At 53.2% G+C, this 20,788-nt stretch overlaps 1 protein-coding gene across 15 annotated transcripts in view; it reads right to left on the minus strand.

The window, feature by feature from the left end:
* The window catches only part of OTOF (otoferlin), a 231,503-nt gene extending 212,512 nt beyond the window's left edge, over nucleotides 1–18,991 (minus strand). For 5 of the 15 annotated variants that reach the window (XM_053249937.1, XM_053249934.1, XM_053249871.1 and 2 more), the window contains exon 1: nucleotides 18,778–18,986. In XM_053249937.1, the coding sequence (XP_053105912.1) occupies nucleotides 18,778–18,856 (79 nt within the window). In that variant the 5' untranslated portion in view covers nucleotides 18,857–18,986. Of the gene's footprint in view, nucleotides 1–18,777 lie in introns of all 15 variants that reach the window. The other 10 variants (XM_053249891.1, XM_053249862.1, XM_053249846.1 and 7 more) reach the window with 5 other exon arrangements.
* Between the last annotated feature and the right edge of the window lie 1,797 nt (nucleotides 18,992–20,788).

Raw genomic sequence — 20,788 nt, forward strand, 5'->3', positions numbered from 1 at the left:
AAGGGGAAAGAACATCAGAGACCTGTGCACACCACCGTCAGGGTGGCAGGGTAGGAGGCGAAGTGCCCAGGCTGGGTAGGAAAGCCCGGTGTGCTCCCAGTTTCCAGCTGTGTGCTTGCAGACATGAAGCCGAGGAGAGTGGGGAGGATGGTCCCGTACCAGGACGCAGATGGGCCGGGGGGCCTTTCCTCCTCCAACCCGGGGGCGGGATCTGAGCAGGGCCCGCCTGTCCTACCCAGCTGCCACTTGGCACACGATCCTCCTCCTCCCCGCCTCCTTCCTTGATGTCTGCAAGCACCCAGCCAAAAATCAGGAGCAGGCCCGGCTCCCCTGCCCAGGCTGGGCACTCCCCCTCCTGCCCTGCTGGTGGCCGTGAGAACGAGCCTCCTCTTGAGTCGTGTCCTCCTAATCCAGGCAAGACCAGTATCCTGCGAATGCACCCACAGACTTCCCCACATCGCTTGGCTTTTGGACCCCTACGCAAAGAAGCTCTTACACACACACACACACACACACACACACACACACACACACACACACCTCATCTGGGGCATCCAAAGCACCCTGCAAGGCCCTCACAGGGGAGACTCACTGCCCTCCTCCTCCCCCCACCCCACCCCGCCCCCTGGAGGCAGGAAACGTGTGGAGGTGGCGGCTGCCGCCGCCGCCGCCATCTTTGTGTCCTGCTTGTGAGCCTCCCATGGCGAGGTCCCTGCCTGGCCTCCTCCAACCAAGTAGCCAGGCTCCTGCCTGCAAGTTCTCAGCTCTCGGTGGCAGGAGAATGAGCCCCAAGTGTGGGTCTTCTTCCCACAAGTGCTGCCCTCTCCTCCCTCCTCCCGGAGCTCTCAGCACTGCATGTGTCCTCCTCCGTTCAAGACGTGGTGGGTCTCCCAGCTCTGCTTCCATTTCGGAACCCTAGTCCTCCTCACTGCCCCGGGCACCATGTTCACCCAATCGCCACCCAGCTTCCCGGTGCCCTTTCACCTCCCCCTGCTTCCCCTCAAGCAGTCAGCCGTCCATCACCTCCCAGACCCCGCTGGGGCAAACTTGCTGGCAAGCCACGAATGGGAGGCAAGAGGGGCGGCTCCTAATCCCATCTGCGGGAATGCCGTCCAGGCCAAACACATCCTTGCCGTGCGAGAAAGTGCACTGGGTAGATGTGCCATGATATCACACACACACACACACACACACACACACACACACACACACAGCCACGAATATATGACTATCCATGTGCTCTTGAAGCCTCAGAAAGCTCCCAGCAAAGCACTTGCTCCAGCAAGATGTGGAGCCAGCCTGAGACGGACCAACTTCCCCCAGCGACCTGCCTGCCTGCCTCCCTCTCCTGAGCAGCAGCCCCTTGGTGAGGCTGCCTCGGCAGTTTGAGGGAGGGCAGTGCATTGCTTGCACTCTGCAGGCAGCCTCTCTCGAGTGTGAGGATGAAGATGCCAGCAGGAGCAGTGGGCGGGGGGGAGAGGTCCCGCCACACGGGGGTCTCTCTCCTTCAAGGTCTTCCCGCCTGTGGGCCTCGGCGCTGGGCCCACTGCCAGACCTAGCTGTGCCTCTGCCGTCTGCCCTCCTGATTCTGTGTCGGGAGTGAAGATGGGCCTGGAGTCTCCCGGGAGCCGCATCCCTCTCTAGGAGCTTTCCCCGAGGGCAGGATTGACCGCGGGCTTACTGAGAGGCTTGACTGAGAGTTCAGGGCATATCGGATACTCTGACACGAGAAGTGGGGTTTTTCACCCCGGACATCAATCGGGCTAGCCGAATCCGAATCGCGTATGGAGTGCCCTCTGACACCTTGCATGGACTTGGGGGTAAATCTGGCTTCGGGGCAAACCCTCCCTTCTGGTGGAGATGCGAGCTAAAAGCCCCATCTAGGAATGACTTGGGCTACTCTTGAAAGGCAAACCTGGGGGTCTTGATATGGTGAAAAATACAGGAATTGGGGGGCAAGGGCAGAATCTTCAGCCCTGGAGAGAAATCTTCCTTCAGAGCTGACAGCCCTTGCCAGGTTGCTGTGTGGAGTCTGGCTTGGATCTGCTGGGTTTCTGTCAAAGGGAGATGCCTGCCCTCCTGAGATGCCTCACTTGATGGTGTCTCTTTTATAAGCGCCAGGTGCCATTTTTGATACCCCTGAGGAAGGCTGAGGCCAAAGAGGAGCATCCATTGAAAGGTCTGCCTTCCTTTCTTCCTCCAACAGAAATATAGGAACATAGGAAGCTGCCATGTAATGAGACAGATCATTGGTCTATCTAGGAATATAGGAAACTGCCATATACTGAGTCAGACCATTGGTCTATCCAGCTCAGTATTGTCTTCACAGACTGGCAGCGGCTTCTCCAAGGTTGCAGGCAGGAGTCTCTCTCAGCCCTTTCTTGGAGATGCTGCCAGGGAGGGAACTTGGAACCTTCTGCTCATCCCAGAGCGGATTCATTCATACCCTGAGGGGAATACCTTACAGTGCTCAGACATATAGTCTCCCATTCAGATGCAACCAGGGCAGACCCTGCTTAGCTAAGGGGACAAGTCCTGCTTATGCTCCCACCAGACCAGCTCTCCTCTCTTTTGATATCAGACATGACTGACCTCAGGATCCTATCATCCCCTGGAAATCCATGCCCACCCCTTTCAAGTGCTGGTGCCCCCCCCCCCGCCAGCCCGCACCACCACCAAGAAGGGTTTGTCCAGGCGACACCCAGTCAGTGGTATAAATGTTAGGAACCCCTTACAGTACAAGAGTGCAGGATTCCTGCTTCACCTTTTAACGCAGGGCTTCTCAACCTTCCCAACAGATGCTGTTGGACTACAACTTCCACCATCCCCTGCCAAGACCAGAATCACCCCCACACTGTGCATAGGAAGCAGCCTTCTGCTGTCTGCTGGGTCAGGCCACCCGTCCATCCAGCCCAGCATTTCCTACTCTGGCTGGCAGCAGCTCTCCCAAGTTTAAGGCAGAGTGGTGGTGGGGGGGGTGGTGGGGGTCTTCCCCAGCATCTGCTCCCTGATTCTTTTTTCATCCAGGAGACTCCAAGGTCTGGACCGGAGCCCTTCTGCAGGCAAAGCACCCTCACTGCCCATGTGGTAAAGGCGCGCCACTCTTAGGCACGTGTTTGGGGCAGCAATATTTTTGAAGGACGGCTCTGTCCATTTGCTGCCTTCTGCCCCCCGGCCTGGCGGGCTTCCCTCTCCAAAGGCAACCCAAGAGCAGCACGTGCCCCCAGGGGTGTGCCTTCGGACCCACCCCAGTGTTGCAGAGGGGGCTGCGGAGGGGCAACTCGGGGGCTGTACTCCCAGCTGCATCTTCCCAGCACCACAGCAAGGAAACGTGGACCTCCCCTCCAGGCCCTGTAAGAGCTGGGGGGCAGGCAGGGGTCTCAGGCGGGCCCGACACATCAGAAACCCAGCAGACCCAGGCTAATCTCACCAAGGCCACATGCACATGACCCCCTGAAGAGAGCAGGGGGACCCCCAGGAAGCGCCGGAGCTGCTCGCAATTCCCCGGCCGGCCGGCCTGCGATGCACACACAGGGGTGCAGCCGCAACCAGCGCAGCCCGTGTGGTGCCCAGAGAACTGTGAAGCCGAGGCTGGGAGCTATAAATAGACGGATCCACAGGGAAGGCTGGAAAGCCAGGCCTGGCTGAGCAGCAGCAGCAGCAGCAGCAGGTGAGCCGGGGAGAGCAGGAGCTGCAGCCAGGAGGGGAGACGGGGACAGGAGGGAGGGACCACCTGGGGAGCAGAGGAGGCACAGCCGAGTGAGGCCGCCTCCCCCTGGCTGTGCCCTCTTAGCCAGTGTGGACGCACCACCCTCTGGGGGTGCAGGAGCTCCTAGGAAAAGGGAGTACGAAGGAGGGATGCAGCAGAAATGCCAACTCCTCTTGAATGGAAGAGCTGGAGGGCTGCTGCAGAGCCCCAGGGGCTATGGATCAGGAAGACCCCAGTTTGAATCTGGACCTGAATTGGCTCAGTGGCCTTAGGCAAGCTGGTCTCTCTCTCTCTCTCTGCCCCCTCCCCCACATCTGCAGTGCAGGCACAATCTTCACCCTGACCTACCTTGCAGGATTGTTGCAAGGGTTGTGGCAAGATAATGTATGCATGGTGCTTTGGACATTCGGAAGCAACGTGGAAATCCTAAGTAGCATTGTGACTCTTCCTAGAGCATTGCCTCCTCTGCTCTGGGGTGCCATGTAGTGGTTACATGTCCAAGCTGTGAGCCAGGAATCTCCCAAGCCCTCAATCTGCAGCCATTTTTTTACAGCAAAGGGAGGAGAGTGGGTCTCGTGGGAGCAAGCATGAATTGTCCCTTTTGCTAAGCAGAGTCTGCCCTGGTTTGCATTTGAATGGGAGACCACAAGTGTGAGCACTGGAAGATGTTCCCCACAGGGGATAGGGCCGCTCTGAGAACAGTATATATTTAAGCTTGCATGCAGAAAGTTCCAAATTCCCTCCCTGGCAGCATCTCCAAGAGAGAGCTGAGAGAGATTCCTACCTGCAACCTTGGAGAAGCCACTGCCAGTCTGTGTAGATGACACTGAGCTAGATAGACCAATGCACTGATTCAGTAGAAGACAGCGTCCTACGTTCCTAACAATTCTGGTACTGCCCGGACTGCAGCATATATGGAGGAGCCAGACTGCTTCACCCTGAGCATGTGCAGAATTCCCTGGAGAACTGATGGAGAGCCCAAGGATGTTCTGCATGCAAAGCAGCTGTTAAGCTACAGCCCTCCCCCCTCCAGGTCTGTCTTTGGGCTGATTGGTTCCCTCACACAGCACCTAGGAGAACCAACCTGCCCCACACATTGTCTTGCCAGATGTAACACCAGCTACTTCAGATCTTCTTGTTAAGGGGTAGAGGTCCACCCAACAGCACAAGGCATATGTATCCATATTCACAAAACTCACAGCCTTTGCAGCAGATGCATGCACCACAGACTGCCAGCACAGCTCTTACTCTCCACATCAGGTGGAGGGTGACAGTAGACATGTCTAGAGATACATGGAGATTCTGCTCCTTCCTGTGCTTGGCCAAGCCAAGACCTCCTCTGAGGCAGGGATATCTGAGGAACAGAGACCTTGGACCGCTCCAAGAGGAACCGGCTCAGGACCCTGGACAGCTCCAAGCAGGGGAGCCAAAGAGAGCAGAGAATAGCAACACAAGAAGGCTGGTTGGAGCTGACTCCTGGTTTGTAGGGCTGCTGCCCAAGTGGAGTGAACTGGCCTCGCTCCTTCCTTGGGGAAGGTTCTGCAGTTGGAAGGGCCCTCTCCTGACTCTGTCACGGCTCTAGTGGTTGCGGTGGGGGGGGGGGGCGCGCTACTTGGAGATCCAGGTCCTAGAAGGACTGCTCCAAGACAAGGTTATGATAGGGGTGCTGGCCTAGCACCCCCTGGTTCTCCTGGTGTGGGGCTTCTGACAGCATGGGGTTGCCCAAGGTCTAGATTGTAGGGTCCTACTATTCTGTCTCATTCCCCAAACTGCCCTCCTTGTCCCTTAACTGGGAGGTTCTAGATCCTGAGTCATGACTCTGTGCTTCTCTCTTCTGCACAAAACATGGTGCATCATCATCCCACTGCATTGCTGCACCTGTGCCACTCATCTCTGGATGTCAGGGCAATGTACAAGTACAATGACGTTGTGCTGAACTAGGCAACGTGGTGAAGGAGCCTGGAGGGGAAATAGCTCTATGTCTGATAAGAGCATCCCTGCTGGACCAGCCCAAAGGTCCCTCTAGCCCAGCATCCTGTGTCTGCCAGTGATCAGTCCAATACCTCTGAGAAACCCACACGCAGGGCTTGAAGGGGATGACCCTCCCCTGACATTGTCTATTCAGCCCTGGAGAAATATTTAGAAGCTCTTATGGATAACTTCATGGAGAAGAGGTCTATCATCAGCCACTAGTCAGAGGGCTATAGGCCACCTCCAGCCTCAGAGGCAGGATGCCTCTGAATACCAGTAGCAGGGGAGTAACAGCAGGAGAGAGGGCATGCCTCGAACTCCTGCCTGTAGGCTTCCAGCAGCATCTGGTTAGCCACTGTGGGAAACAGGATGCTGGACTGGATGGGCTTCCTTGGGCCTAATCCAGTAGGACTGTTCTTAAGTTCTTAAGGACAGAATATCAATATATAAAATAAATACATCATATAATGCCTCTGGATATAGAGGCTGCATGTGGCCATCATGGCCACTTCCTTCTCCAGCCCAGTTCAGCCTGCCTGGAACCTCTTCATTATTTCAGACATGCCTTCATGGCCGTGGCAGTCTGCAAGCATGGCCAAGGGGTATGAGAAAGCCAGACCTCAAAGAGCAGCCCCTCCCAACCACTTGCACACAGAGATGGGGTTGGGGGTGGCCTTGAGATCTTCCCAAGAATGTCCACCATTTCTCAAGGTCCTGAGACTCTTGGACAGCTGCACAAATTCAAGCCTGCACATCATCCAGAAGAGTCGAGGAACTGGTCAGGTTTCAGAAGTGGGCAGCAAGCATCAGCTAGAAATGCTTCCATGACAATCAATAAATCTTGCACGACTTTTGAAGCCTGGCTGTAGTCTAGACAATGAACAATGATGAAAACAGACACAAGAAGTGCAAAATCTACAAATGTGTACTTAGCATAAATGCTCAGGATACGCCGATACAAATAAAGATGACTATAAAAAAGATAAACACTTCATAAACATCCCTAGCACACATCTCCCACCTTGCAAGGTTGTCTCAGGTGGGCCTTCTCAGAGTTCCAGGATCAGGGGAGGTACGCGGGGCCCAGGCTCATGGGAGGGGTCTTCTCTGTGGCAACCCCCTCCTCATGGGACACTCTGCCTCCTGAGATTCATAATGCCCCCTCTATTCTGTCCTTTAAGAAGCTCCTGAAAACCTATCTATTTTGCCAGGCTTTTAGTGTTTCACGTCTCGGGGGGGGGGGTATTTTTCTTTTTTCCTTTTCTTTCTCTCCCCCCCTTCCCCTCCCTTTTTCTCTTGTCTTCCTTGTTGTTTTAATTTATGTAAACCGCCTCGAGTCTAAGGAAGTCAGGTGGTCAATAAATTTGCTAAATGAATGAATGAATGAATGAATGATTGAATAAAATATCTGAATACAAATCCATAAAAATCACACAACAGAAACCCAGTAGGCATACTGCAGTTGTTGTGTCTATTTTTATCATTGTTTATTGGATCTGTTGTGTGTTGTGTTTGGTCCATATTACAGATCCTATACACTCTACTTTTGATGCGGTTTAGACAAAGCCATCAATGCCTGATGCTATACAGTGAGAGATAGGTTTCTGCCCCAAGAAACTTGCAAGCTAAAAACCAAGAGTTGTGCGAATGGAAGGGAAGAATAATAAACCATGGAGAACATTCAGTCCCCAGCACTTTCAGGTCTGAAATCCAAGTCTCCAGATGTTGTCAGACTACAAGGCTATTGACATAATGGGCGCTACCCAAGATTACACAGAGTTGCTCATGTGAAGCACCAGGATGGAGGCCCATATCGGCACTGCCCCGCCGGGTACACGGGATTTCCACCCAGGCTTTTCCCCAGATAAAAGGACGTGCTCTATCCATTCTTATTTATTTGTTTAAAATTTAAATTTAATTTATATTTCTTCATGTAAACTGCTTTGGGAACTTTTGTTGAAAAGTGGTATATAAATAAAACAGCCCTGTTTTTAACGATATAAATAGTAGTAGTCACAGCAGCAGCAGCAGCAGCAGCCGCAGCACTGAGCCTGCCCTTCTCCCTGGGTTCTTCCTGGTCATGTGTCCGCTGGGGCTGCCCTGAAGTCCCACAGAAGAGCAAAGATAATCAAGAAGTAGAACTGGTCCTGCCTCCCCCCCGACCCCACATGCCCTCCCTGCCCCACTCACAGGTAGTGAGAATGACCTCACATTTCCCAACGTCCTCAGCCACAATGGCTGAACCTGAGTGTTAGGCTACTAGGGAGAGGGCCTTTTTGGTGGCTGCACCCCATTCACGGAATAGGCTCCCAGTGAGGCTCACCTGGCCTCGTCACTAGATTCTTTGGGATGCCAGGTGAAGACCTTTCTGTTCGCTCAGGCTTTCTAATAATTGATGTTTAAAACTGATTTTTTTAAAAAGTTTTTTAAATATTTTGTATTTTTCCCCTTTGTTTTGTGTTATGATTTATTGTCATGTTTTATTTTGTTTTATTGCATATTTTTTAATGTTGTGCTGTAAGCCACCCAGAGAACAATTTGTTATGGGGCGGCTAACAAGGTATTATATTATTATTATTAATGATTATTTATTTTTATTTATTTGTATTATATTTAGCATATTTTAATATCAGAAAATTCCTCCTCCTCCTGCATATATTTTGTGATGCTTCAAGCAGCAGGCATTAAAATGAAGGTCCAAAACCTTTTAGCAGACAATTCCACATGAATTGTGGGGAGAGAGCTGGTCTGGTGGTAGCAAGCATGACTTGTCCCCTTAGCTAAGCAGGGTCCACCCTGGTTATATTTTTATTTATTTATTTATCTATCAATCAAATTTGTACACCGCCCCAAACTTTCATCTCTGGGAGACTTGACATGTGAGCACTGTAAGATCTTCCCCTCAGGGGATGGAGCCGCTCTTGGAAGAGCAGAAGGTTCCAAGTTCCCTCCCTGGCAGCATCTCCAAGATAGGACAAGATTTTTTAATTGAACCAACAAACGACCCAAGCATACAGTACGTAGGGCTGAGAGAGATTCCTGCCTGCAACCTTGGAGAAGCCGCTGCCAGGCCATGTAGACAATACTGAGCAAGATGGAGGAAGGGTCTGACTGAGTATATGGCAGCTGCCTATGTCCCAATGTTACTATGAATATTTGGTGATTTGAGGTGAGGCAGGGAGGGGTTGCCCAAACCATTACAAAAGGCAGATGGACATAGCTGCAAAGCAAAACAAGAACCCCACCCACCTTTCAACCGTAATCCACTCATCCTACAGCCTGCCTGAAATGTACACACAACTTTCTCAAGAAAGCTATAAATATGCTGTATGGCAGAAATGAGATAGCAGGACCCTTCAGACGACCTCCTGAAAGTAAGTAAGCTGGGGAGCAGAGGTTCCTAGGGATCACACACATTCCCAGTGGGCGTGTTGTCTGAACCTGCTGAGCTCCAGTTCCCAAGTTCAGCCCCTATTCCCGCCCAACTTCAAATGTTGGTGGCCGGTTGGGCAGATAATCTCAAGGGAAGTTGGGGCCCTGCACAGGAATCCGTTTCGAGAAGTAAATGTCCTTCCTACTTGCATCAGGGGTGTAATTTTCAAGCCTTGCTTGTGGCACACCAGTGTCTTGTCTCCGCTCTACTGGGAGGTGTCTTACTTTAATGGGAAAAGGAATGCACTGAGCTCCCCCACCCTGCCTATCCCTATATCTGTTTTCCACGCAGGGAGAAGCAACTCGGGGAGGGGAATTCTGAGCAGATAAATGGCAAGAAAGGAATAGATGACGCTGCCCCTCACCACCACTGCACTTCCCCCCCGCCCGCCCGCCGCCCCCTCTCTGCTCAAACTAGCAGCCTCCTGTGCCTGTCTTTCTATGTGCAGATATTCACCTGGCTGGATCAGTGTCTGTTACTGATTTTAATGTTGTGTTTTATGGTTTAGAGGACTCTTTGCTTTTACTTTAATTCAGGGGTTTAGCAAGGTTGGAGTGGGCCCAGAGACAAGATTTTAAAATGCACCCCCCGCCCCCGAAGCTCAGCTCTTGAAGTAAAGAAAACAACATCCTAAATTATTGTTTAAAAGGTTTTGTAAATTGTGGAGGATGCAAGTCATTTAAGGGTACTAGAGAAAGACGTGCTGTTCTGGTAGCTCCAGGTCTTAACACTCACATCAATTTTGGAGGATGAATACTACTGAAGGAAGCCCGGGTGGGTGCGCTGCTGGGGGAGTCAGTCATGTGACTTGCCTCTAAGGGGGGGGCCTAGGCAGTGGGCCCCCAGACAACTGTCTCCCCTTGCCCAATGAGAGTTACGCCCCTGACCTAAGAGAACGGGGCAGTCTCAGACAAACACCACGGGAGTCTGCCATGTGAGACAGAAGCAAACCATCAGATCCAGGCCCTGGGTCTCTGAGGCCTCTCTAGGAGGGGTGAGGTGGGGTGCATCTTCCCAAGCCCCAGGGATGTAGCAAGAAGACCTTTTTCACTGGGGGAGCAGAGACAAACATTGAAGAGGTAGGAGAGTGGGACTGCCTCCCAAGGCAGGGGGCCCCCAGACAACTGTCTCCCTTTGCCCTGTTATAGTTACGCCCCTGCTTTAATTGTTTGGTTGTGGCTGTACACCACTTTGGTTTCGATTTGCATGGCAGAATGTGGTATATATAATTTCAAAAACAATAAAGAAGTCTTTCCCAAATGTTATCCCCAAGGATCTTGTTGGATGGCCTCCCCCTTCCCCCACAGCCTTTATATGCTGGCTCCTTGCATAGTTTATGAAGGCTGCATCATGCAAGTTCCTCTTTATTTGGTCAAAACAGAGCTTGCTGCTATTTACACAAACACACACCAAAACACACAATAAGCTGTCGCAGGCCTTTATCTGAGCCATGCCTGAGATCCCATACCCACTTTCAGTAGCAGCCCAGTCCAGAAAGCATATGAAGGTAATAACAGTAACCAAACTATTTAGGGTATCGAAATCCAAAAGAGATTGCAAGGAGCTCCAAAAGGATCTCTCCATTCTGGGTGAGTGGGCATCAAAATGGCAAAGGCAGTACAATGATAGCAAATGTAAAGTGCTGCATATTGGGGCAAACCCCCCAAATTCACATATACACTGATGGGATCTGAACGGTCAGTGACTGACCAGGATAAGGATCTTGGGGTCGTGGTGGACAGCTCGTTGAAAGTGTCGACTCAGTGCATGACAGCTGTGAAAAAGGCCAATTCCATGCTTGGGATCATTAGGAAGGGAATTGGAAATAAAAATGCTAATATACAAAACTATGGTGCAGCCACATATGGAGTACTGCGTATAGTTCTGGTCACCGTATCTTTAAGAAGGACATTGCAGAGCTGGAAAAGGTGCAGAAGAGGGGAACCAAGATGATCAGGGGCCTAGAGCACCTTTCTTATGAGGCCAGGCTACAACACCTGGGGCTTTTTAGTTTAGAAAAAAGACGACTGCAGGGAGACATGATAGAGGTCTATCAAATCATGCATCCTGTGGAGAAAGATAAGGAAACATTTTTCTCCCTCTCCCATAACCCTAGAACCGGGGTCATCTCATGAAACTGACTGCCAAGAAATTTAGGACCAACAAAATGAAGTGCTTTTTCACACAACGCATAATCAACCTATAGAATAGAATTTCTGCCACAAGATATGTTGATAGTCACCAGCTTGGTTGGCTTTAAGAAGGGCTTAGATAGACTTGTCCTCCATTAATTTATCAGTGGCTACTAGTTTGGTGGATACAGGCCACCTACAGCCTCAGAGGCAAGATGCCTCTGAGTACCAGTTGTTGTTGCTGCTGTTGTTGTTGTTGTTATTATTATTACATTTATATCCTGCTCTTCCTCCAAGGAGCCCAGAGTGGTGTACTACATACTTGAGTTTCTCTTTCACAACAACCCTATGAAGTAGGTTAGGCCAAGAGAGAAGTGACGAGCCCAGAGTCACCCAACTAGTTTTTTGTTTTTTTATGGCTGAATGGGGATTTGAACTCTAACCACTACACTCTAACCACTACACCACGCTGGCTCAGTTGCAGGGGAGTAACAGTGGGAGAGTGGGCATGCCCTCAACTCCTGCCTGTGGGCTCCCCAGAGGCATCTGGTGGGCCACTGTGTGAAACAGGATGCTGGACGAAATGGGCCTCCTTGGGCCTGATCCGGCAGGGCTGTTCTTATCTTCTTATGCTACGCTTCCTGGGTGGTGTTATGCTGCAGCGCTCTGCTTTTCCTTCAAGCAGGAGGAATGCTACAGAAATATCTCACATTGCTAAATAAAATGCAAGAACTGTCTGAGAAAACCAGCCACACGCCTAGTGCTGCTGTTACAGAGCAGAAAGCAGCAGCAGCAGCTTGGAGGAAGAGAGTCAGGAGCCTGGGCGCTTTCCAGCCTAGACCCTGCAACGGGGTCACGGTGGATCTCTGCAGTGTGCTTCCACACTTCCTGCAGTGTGACACCGCAGTCCCTACGTGGACAGCACGGTGCTGTTCACATTCCCAATGCCTTGTCTCAAATTTAATCACTGCAATATAGTGCTACGACATAGTATATCCAGCGTTAAAAAGTTACTGTTGGGGGGGGGTGTTAGTTTCCGCAAGAATGCTCCCCTTGCTGTTTACGTTTCAAATGCGATTTACCTGAACAGGAACATTTTCCTGCTGTTATGCAGCTAATCTGGAAAGCGCCCAGCAGTGACATCTTCAAATATTTAAAAACAACACAGAACATCCCTTGAACTGGCATCCACAGGCAGCAAAAGGAACCAGCCACATTTCAGGCCTAAATCTTGTTTTCTTAAATGCAAAACATTTCGCATTCCATGACAAAATTTCTTGATTTACTGATTCCTAAGATGGCCTTCCCTTGAGGCCACAGGTTCCTCCCAACTATGAATCCCCAGGTGTTGTTGGACTACAACTCCCATAAACCCCTGCCTCAGAGTACAGGGTCATGGTCCAGAGAAAGGTCTCCTGTTCATGCCCTGCTCCAGGGCTGCTCAACTTTGGCCCTCCTACAGATGATGGCCTACAGTTCCCATAGTCCCTGGCTACTGGCCACTGTGGCTGGGGATTATGGGAGTTGTAGTCCAAAAACAGCTGGGGGCCTAAGCTGAGCAGGCTTGCCCTACTGGAATGAAGCGCAGCTGTGCAAAAGCACTACCATGTGCTTATGCAGCTGCTATCCACTTCAGTGGACTGTGTGCAAGGGACTTTCCCACCAACCTTTATTCTACTGATCATGGCCATTTTTTAGAAAAATGCCACAATGAAATAAGTTTTTTTTAAAAAAGAAGATTAAATATTCTAATTAGCCCATGCCTAACCCCAATTTCAACCACATGCTTAATTGTTTAAAAGCCACACAGCAATAAATAGACACCCAGCGAGAAGGACAGCGATGAAGCAACTCAGACAATTCTCCGTAAATGTTATTGATTTGCATCAGTGAGACTCTCATCATTGATCAGTTTGAGTTCTGAGTCTGTCTGAGTTTGGTCCCACCCCCCACTCTCTACCTCTGGGCCAAATGTAGGGGGCAAGGGGTCTCACTGCTGTTAGGACCTGGGAGAGGGTCTAGGGAAAGAGGTCTGGTGATCTCTAAAAACTTGGGGGCCATTGCTAGCAAGCCTGCAGGATCTACAACCACGAGGTCTGGGGAAGCCAGTGAAATGGTGTGAAGGAAGGCAAGCTGAACACAGCGGGAGATGGGAAGCGGGACACAGATGGCCCTTTCTCAGAGAAGCTGCAGAAGGACAGGGGTTCCTTCCTGTTCCTCCCTGCCAGATGTTGTTGGACTACGGCTCCCATCACCGTCATAACTGGCCACTGAGAACTGCAGCCCACTAACATCTGGGGACTCAAGGTTGGAAACCCCTGAATGTGGTTTGAGAGGCTGCACGTCCTATTATGTTCCTCAATCACTTATTCAGTGCCCAAGTTGGCAAACAAGGTTTTGTTTCTGTTTTGTCTTTTGCTCCCTGCCCCCACTTCCTGCAAGAACAGTATTTTTGAGGAATTGAGGAAAGGCTTCATAGGCAGCAGGAAAGAGGCAAAGGACTCTTTAACCTCTTCCTCCCCAGGATAACCTGGGGAGGAAAGCCATCAGAGGCTTCAGTGGAGTTCTGTCCTTAGCTGGTCAGAGGAACATAGGAGGAAGCTGCCTTCTGCCAGGTCAGACCTTGGAACTTGGAAAAGAGCAGCCCATCCAAATGCTAAACAGAGTGGGCCCTGCTTAGCAAAGTGGACAATTCATGCTTTCTACCATAAGACTATTATACACTTTAAGTGGTGCAGTGGGGAAGTGCTTGACTAACAAGCAGAAGGTTGCCGGTTCGAATTCCCGCTGGTTCTACTGTATATCGGGCAGCAGCGATATAGGAAGATGCGGAAAGGCATCATCTCCCACTGTGCAGGAGGAGGCAATGGTCAACCCCTCCTGTATTCTACCAAAGACAACCACAGGGCTCTGTGGGCGCCAGGAGTCAACACCGACTTGATGGCACACTTTACTTTACTTTACCACAAGACCAGCTCCTCCTCCTCTGGTCACTCCCCTGTGCTTGGGGCCAGTAGCAGCAGGTGGGCATTGGAGCAGGGGAGGCAAAGGACCTGATCACAGAGGCAGGAGCCTACCTGGCCCCTTCCCCCCATGCCAGTGGGCTTGGGCATTTACCCAAACCTGCCAGCATGCAGGGAAACAGAAGGTGGAAGGAGAGCAGAAGAAGAAGAGCAAAAGATAGACACTGTTCCCCAATGTTGTTCAACATCTACATGAAACCACTGGGAGGGGATCATCAGGAGATTTGGTGCAGAGTGCTATCAGTATGTGGATGACACCCAAATCTATTTCTCCATGTCAGCATCATCGGGAGAGGGCATAATCTCCCTAAATGCCTGCCTGAAGGTGGTGATGGGCTGGATGAGGGATAACAATCTGAGACTGAATCCAAATAAGACAGAGTTACTTCTGCCACCTAATGGTGCAGTGGGGAAGCAACCTGCCTAGAGAGCAGGAGGCTTTTGGTTCAAATCCCCACTGGTGAGTTTCCCAGAATATGGGAAACTCCTATATTGGGCAGCAGAAATATAGGAAGATGCTGAAAGGCATCATCTTATACTGTGCGAGAGAAGGTAATGGTAAACCCCTCCTGTATTCTATTAAAGACAACCACAGGGCTCTGTGGTTGCCAGGAGTCGACACTGACTCGATGGCGCAATCTTCTCTTCTTCTTCTCTTCATGTCTTGTGTGGGGTCAGAACTCGGAAGACATTTTTGATCTGCCAGTTCTGGATGGGGTCATCCATAAGGAACAGGTATGCAGTCTGGAGTGCTTTTGGATCCAAAGCTCTCCCTGATGTCTCAGGGTGAGGTGGTGGCCAGAAGTGCTTTCTATCAGCTTCAGTTGAGATGCCAGCTCTGTCCATTTCTTGAGATAAACAACCTCCGAACAGTAGGACATCTGCTGGTCACCTCCAGATTTGACTATTGCAAAGCGCTCTATGTGGGGCTGCCTTTGAACCTAGTCCGGAAACTGCAGCTGGTACAGAATGTGGCAGCCAGGTTAGTCTCGGGTCATCTCAAAAAGGCCATATTATACCTATATTAAAAGAACTACACTGACTTCAAATAAGTTTCCGGGCGAAGTACAAGGTGCTGGTTATATAACCCAGCACCTATAAGCCTAAACAGCTTTTAAGAGAATGTCTTCTTCGCCATGAGCCCCACCACCCTTTGAGATCACCCAGAGAGGTCCATCTACAGCTGCCACTGGCCCGTCTGGTGGCCTTCTCAGGGACGGGCCTTCTCTGTTGTTGCCCCGCGACTCTGGAATACGCTCCCTGCTGAAATAAGAGTCTCCCCATCTCTGACATCTTTTTACAAGTCTCTACAGACACATTTATTCACCCAAGCTTTTAACTAGACTTGTGGTTTTAAATTGTTTTAAGGTTCTAATTCCTGTTTTAATTTGTTTTATGTTGATGTAAAGCGCCCAGAGACAGAGGTTTGAGGCAGCGTACAAATAGAATAAGCAAACTTCCAATTCCTCATGTACAATCCTCTTAGGCTTCAGTGAATGGTAATAAGAACAGAGAGGGAGCTCGGTGGTGGGCTCAGACCGAGGACCCTTTTGGTCCTGCATCCTGTTGCCAAGCTTGGCTAGCCAGATGCTTCTGGGAAGCCTGCACACCAGGCATCAAGGCAGCAGAAGCCCCTTCCCCTCCTCTGGGTGCTGCTGTACAGCAACTGGCATCCAGAGGCACACCGCTTCTGAACACACAGAGGTTCCTTTTGGCCAGGGATTCCCAGCCTGAAGTCCCCAGCGGTGCTTGTAGGACCACAACGCTCACGGTCCACCCCCTCAACAGCCTTCCAAGCCGTAGTCTGACAACATCTGGCGACTTGGGGCTGTGGAACCTGCTTCAGGCCAGCATGGCTAAGAGTTCGCCAGCAATGGAGCTTTGTGAGGATTTTCGACCTCAGAGTGTCTCCTGCCTGCACCCTCCGTTCACAAAACACCGAGGCCACTTTCCAGAGTGGTGACCACTCTCCACTTAAGCAGACAGGAGCTGGGATGTGCCTTCCACTATGGGAGAGTCTCTCACACTTCCCATCCCCTGGCTCACTTCTAAGGAAGCACCCTGCTGCCACCTCTAGCTGTGGCTACGGATCCATGCAGCTGGGTGCTGCCAAATTCCGGGGGTGCAATAAGAACGCAGCAGATGCTGGGCCCTTGATGGCTAATAGCCAGGGGGTTCTCCAACTTGGGCCCCCAGATGTTGCTGGACCACAACACCCATCATCCCCTGCCACCACAGCCATCATCCCCTGCCACGATGATCATCATCCCTTGCCACTGTAGCAGGGGTTGATGGGAGGTGTAGTCCAGCAACATCAGAAGCGGGGCAGGCTGTCTATTAACCATTTTAGCTAAGTGGAACTTCCAGGTCCAGAGGCAGCGTACCATAGAGCAGTCCAGGGCTGCCTCTGGGGGGAGATGCCCCTCCAAACCCGCCTGGGGTTCTGCTCTGATCCATGTCATCCCGCCCGCAGCTATGTTTTGGCCGCCTCCCTTCCCAGTGGGGCTTTTGCTCGTCCTTCCACACATTTGGGAGGGCTCTGAACGGACCCAGCCCTGTTGGGTCCCTGGCTGTGTGGCTGAGCAGAAGGCAACACTCCCCTGGCCCCAGGGCTAGCTAGCCAAGGTGGCACAGAGGCAAGCTGGCGCCCTAGCAGCTAGCCAGGAAGTCCCCAGCAGGAGCCCAGCCTCGGCTCCTGCTGCACATGGGTGGGGCTGCTGCTCATGCTCCTCGCCAGGGGCATCCGAGGGAGTGGCCCCCAAGGAACGGCTCAGAGCCCCGAATCTCATCACGCTCCTCCAGAGAGGGAGGGTGCAGCAGCAGCAGTGGCGGGGCCTGCACAGAGCAAGGGGGGGGACGACTGCGACTGGCCTGCCCCACCACCCCCCAGGCTCTCTGCTGCGCCCACCTTCATAGGGGCTGCAGGAGAATACTTTTAAGAACCAGGAGTGGGGTGGGACATGCTACAAAGCAGCCTGGAAATCATGACAAAATGCCCACAGGAGCGGGGAAGCGCATACGCTGCGTGGTGTGTCTCTTAGAGTCACACCTGCACCTCTGGCTGTGCAAGGGAACATAGGGACATAGGAAGCTGCCATATACTGAGTCAGACCATTCGCCTATCTAGCTCAGTATTGTCTTCACAGACTGGCAGCGGCTTCTCCCAGGCTGCAGGCAGGAATCTCTCTCAGTGCCTTATCTTGGAGATGCCAGGGAGGGAACTTGGGACCTTCTGTTCTTCCCAGAGCGGCTCCATCCCCTAAGGGGAATATCTTCCAGTGCTCACACTTCTAGTCTCCCATTCATCTGCAACCAGGGCAGACCCTGCTTAGCTAAGGGGACAAGTCATGCTTGCGACCACCAGACCAGCTCTCCTCTCCTGGAAGGTCCTGTGGCCGAGTGGCTCTTAGTCCTCCTGCGCGGGGTGGGGAGTCAAACCCCACTTCCAACCCCCCTTCAGCCACTCACTCCCAGGGTGGCCTGACTCAATTCCATGCTGACCCTCTCCCTCTCCGCAGCACAGGCAGGAGGTAAGAGGTGCTGATCCAACTTGCAGGATTCCGTGGGGGCGGGGGGGAGGTGTGTGTGTCCCCAAACGTGGGTTCCAAGATGTTGTAGGACTACAATTCCCACCACCGCCAGTCACAATCCCCAGCCTTTGCCATTGTGGCTGGGGGTGATGGGAGTTGTAGTCCAACTGCAACAGCTGGGAAGAAGCCGCGTTTGGGAACCTCGGGATGGAGCCCTCAGAAGGTGCCCCATAAATGCCCAGATGATCCTTGTCCCATCACGTGGGGAAGAAGATCCGCAGGGCGACTGGAGCGCCCCCCCCGCGCCCCCCAGTGCGTATCCATGACCGAGCCCAGCACAGGCGAGCAGGACCATCAAGCGGGCTTCGCCGAGTTTGCTCCCCGTCCCAAGGAAGGCGCTCTCGGGGGAGGAGGCGGCATCTCCCCGCTCGCAGCCCGGCGGAGATACAGAGGCGCCCCCATCCCATTCCCACCACCCAGACCCCCTCAAGCAGAGGCGGCGGCCACCCTGCTGCCTGCCGTGTGTCTTCGGTCCGTCGCAAGGACGGCGCTGCCCCCCATCCCGCGCCCCCGACCCGGGCAACCCCTGTCCCGAGCAGCGCTCGCAAAGTCTCGAGGCTCTGCACCGCAGCTGCCCCCCCACCAGCGGGCCCAAAGAAGCTGCTCGCTCCCCCAGCCCGGCTGCGTGCTGGCGAGGAGCCAGAAGGAGCCACGCAAGGAGCCACCGCCAGCCTCGGACTTGCCGCAAGAAGCCAACTTCGTGCTGCACGTGTGAACGCGGCAGACACGTGCCCCGTCGGTCCTGAGCGGGCGAGCCCTACCTTGCTGGCTGCCCCCGCTGCAGAGTTGCCAGAGGGGGGGGGGCTCCTCTCAGGGCACCATCACTGTCCGTGCACGCGCCCACCCCACCTCACCCCACCCCCCACCCAAACGAGACCCCCGCCCGCACAGAGAGCCATGCAGCCGCAGCAGCGGGTACCTCGGAAGGCCACTTTGGCGATGCGCTCGCCTTTGCCCCGGAGGTCGGTGACGGTCTTCAGGTGGACGCTCAAGGCCATGCTGCTCCGCTGCTGCTGCTGCTGCTGCCGGCGGGGTCCCGGGCTGGAGGGCGCCCTGCAGCGCAGTGGTGGCGAGGCTGGCAGCAGCGGGGCGCCTGCCTCCTCCTTCGGCGCCTTCTCCTCCTCCTCCTCCTCCTCCTCCTGCTCTTTAGCCCGCGGAATCTCCTCCCATTCCGGGCCAGGAGTGGCAGCCCCCGAGCGGGCACTGGCACCGCTGCTGCTGCTGCCTCCGCCGCCTCTCAATTATTCAGGAGCGCCGCCGCTGCCTGCCTTCGCCCGCCGGCTGCTCCTTCTGCACACGCGGCGGGCGAGCATCGCTCTCCTCCTCCTCCTCCCTCCTCCTCCTCAGGCTGATCAGCCCAGGCGCCCCCTCGCAGCTGCTCCTCCTCCTCCTCCTCCGGCCAAAGATCCCGGTTCACCAGGCTCGGGGACCCAGGAGCGCGGCGGAGCATCCTCGGCCAGCCCGCCTCGCTGCTGCCTGCCAGAGCCCAGGGGGTGGGGGGCTGCTGCCGGGCGGGGCTGGCTGCCCCCGGGGACTCGGAGTGCTTGGGTGTGCCGGCACGAGAGAGAGCTGCCGGCTCTTCAGGCTGCAGCAGCAGCACACAAGCAATTGGCGCAGTGGAGGGAAAGGCGGGCGGCCGGGCGGGCAGAGCGCTTGCATTGGCAGGCGAAGCGCGGCGCCCGCTCCAACTTGCCGCGTCCACACGTGCTCCTCCACGGCCGCCGGAGGGCCACTTCAGCGCGGCCTGCGCCCTTCTCCAATGGGGCTTGGCTCTTCTGTCTTTCCAGAAGAGCCCGCAGCAGGCAGGCAGGCAGGCTTGGCTGCCTGGCTGGGGGAGAACGCGTGAAGAATGCTGCAGGAATCTGAACGAGTGACAGCTCCGCAGGCTGATTAGCCTTCTAGGCTGGCATTCAGGCCCCAACCAAGTGCCTGCAGGAAGCCCGCAGCCAAGGCAGCAAATCTGCATATATCGCGCTGGCCCTCTTACTTCTCCTCAACCTCTGCCACTCTGAGGTACACTGCCTCTGGAGATGGAGGTTCCATTTCTTGATCACTGCTAGGGAGCACATATCTCTGGAGCCAGTTTTCATCATATACCAAAACATTTTGCATTTCGGAGCTGCTTTATCCTTCCAACAATCTTGTGAGGGAGGCTAGGCCAAGAGATCTGGAGACTGCTTTTGCACAGAGTGGGGCATTTCCATAAGAGCCACTCAAGAAGGCGTACTTCTTCACTTAGGGGGTCCACCTTTTCCGCCTGCAGGGCTCCCATGCCTTCAGTACTTGCATGACAGGCAGCAATTCATCCAGGTTGGCTTTCCCTAGCATTGAGACAGAGTGGCGAAGAAAGGGTTACCTGTTGAATTTCTGCCTGTTCTTAGTCCTGGCACTGTCTCGCATTCCTCCACATGAAAGGTTTGCTTGTGAAACTGCAGCAGCAGGAGCTGTCACCGAAGAAGGCAGGCCACTGCCAGCCATTCCAGAATGCCTTGAACAGAATTGGATGCACAAATCATCAGACTCGCGAGATTTCAATGAAGCCCTTCGGAGCACTCATTCGAAGCATTTCTCATGCGTGATTTGTGCCGCAAGCCTTACAACAGCCCCATAATGTGGGGCCGGTATTGATTGATTGATTAAGTGCCGTCAAGTTGTTGTCCACTCTCAGCGACCACATTGATAGATTCTCTCCAGGATGATCTCTCTTCAACTTGGCCTTGAAGGTCTCTCAGTGGTGCCTTCATCATTGCTGTTGTCATCGAGTCCATCCACCTTGCTGCTGGTCATCCTCTTCTCTTTCCTTCCACTTTCCCCAGCATTATGGACTTCTCAAGGGAGCTGGGTCTTCGCATCATGTGTCCAAAGTATGATAGTTTGAGCCTCATCATTTGTGCCTCGAGTGAACATTCTGGATGGATTTGTTCTGTGAT

This window comes from Hemicordylus capensis, chromosome 1, assembly GCF_027244095.1.
Source record: "Hemicordylus capensis ecotype Gifberg chromosome 1, rHemCap1.1.pri, whole genome shotgun sequence".
Classification (NCBI taxonomy): Eukaryota; Metazoa; Chordata; class Lepidosauria; order Squamata; family Cordylidae; genus Hemicordylus; species Hemicordylus capensis.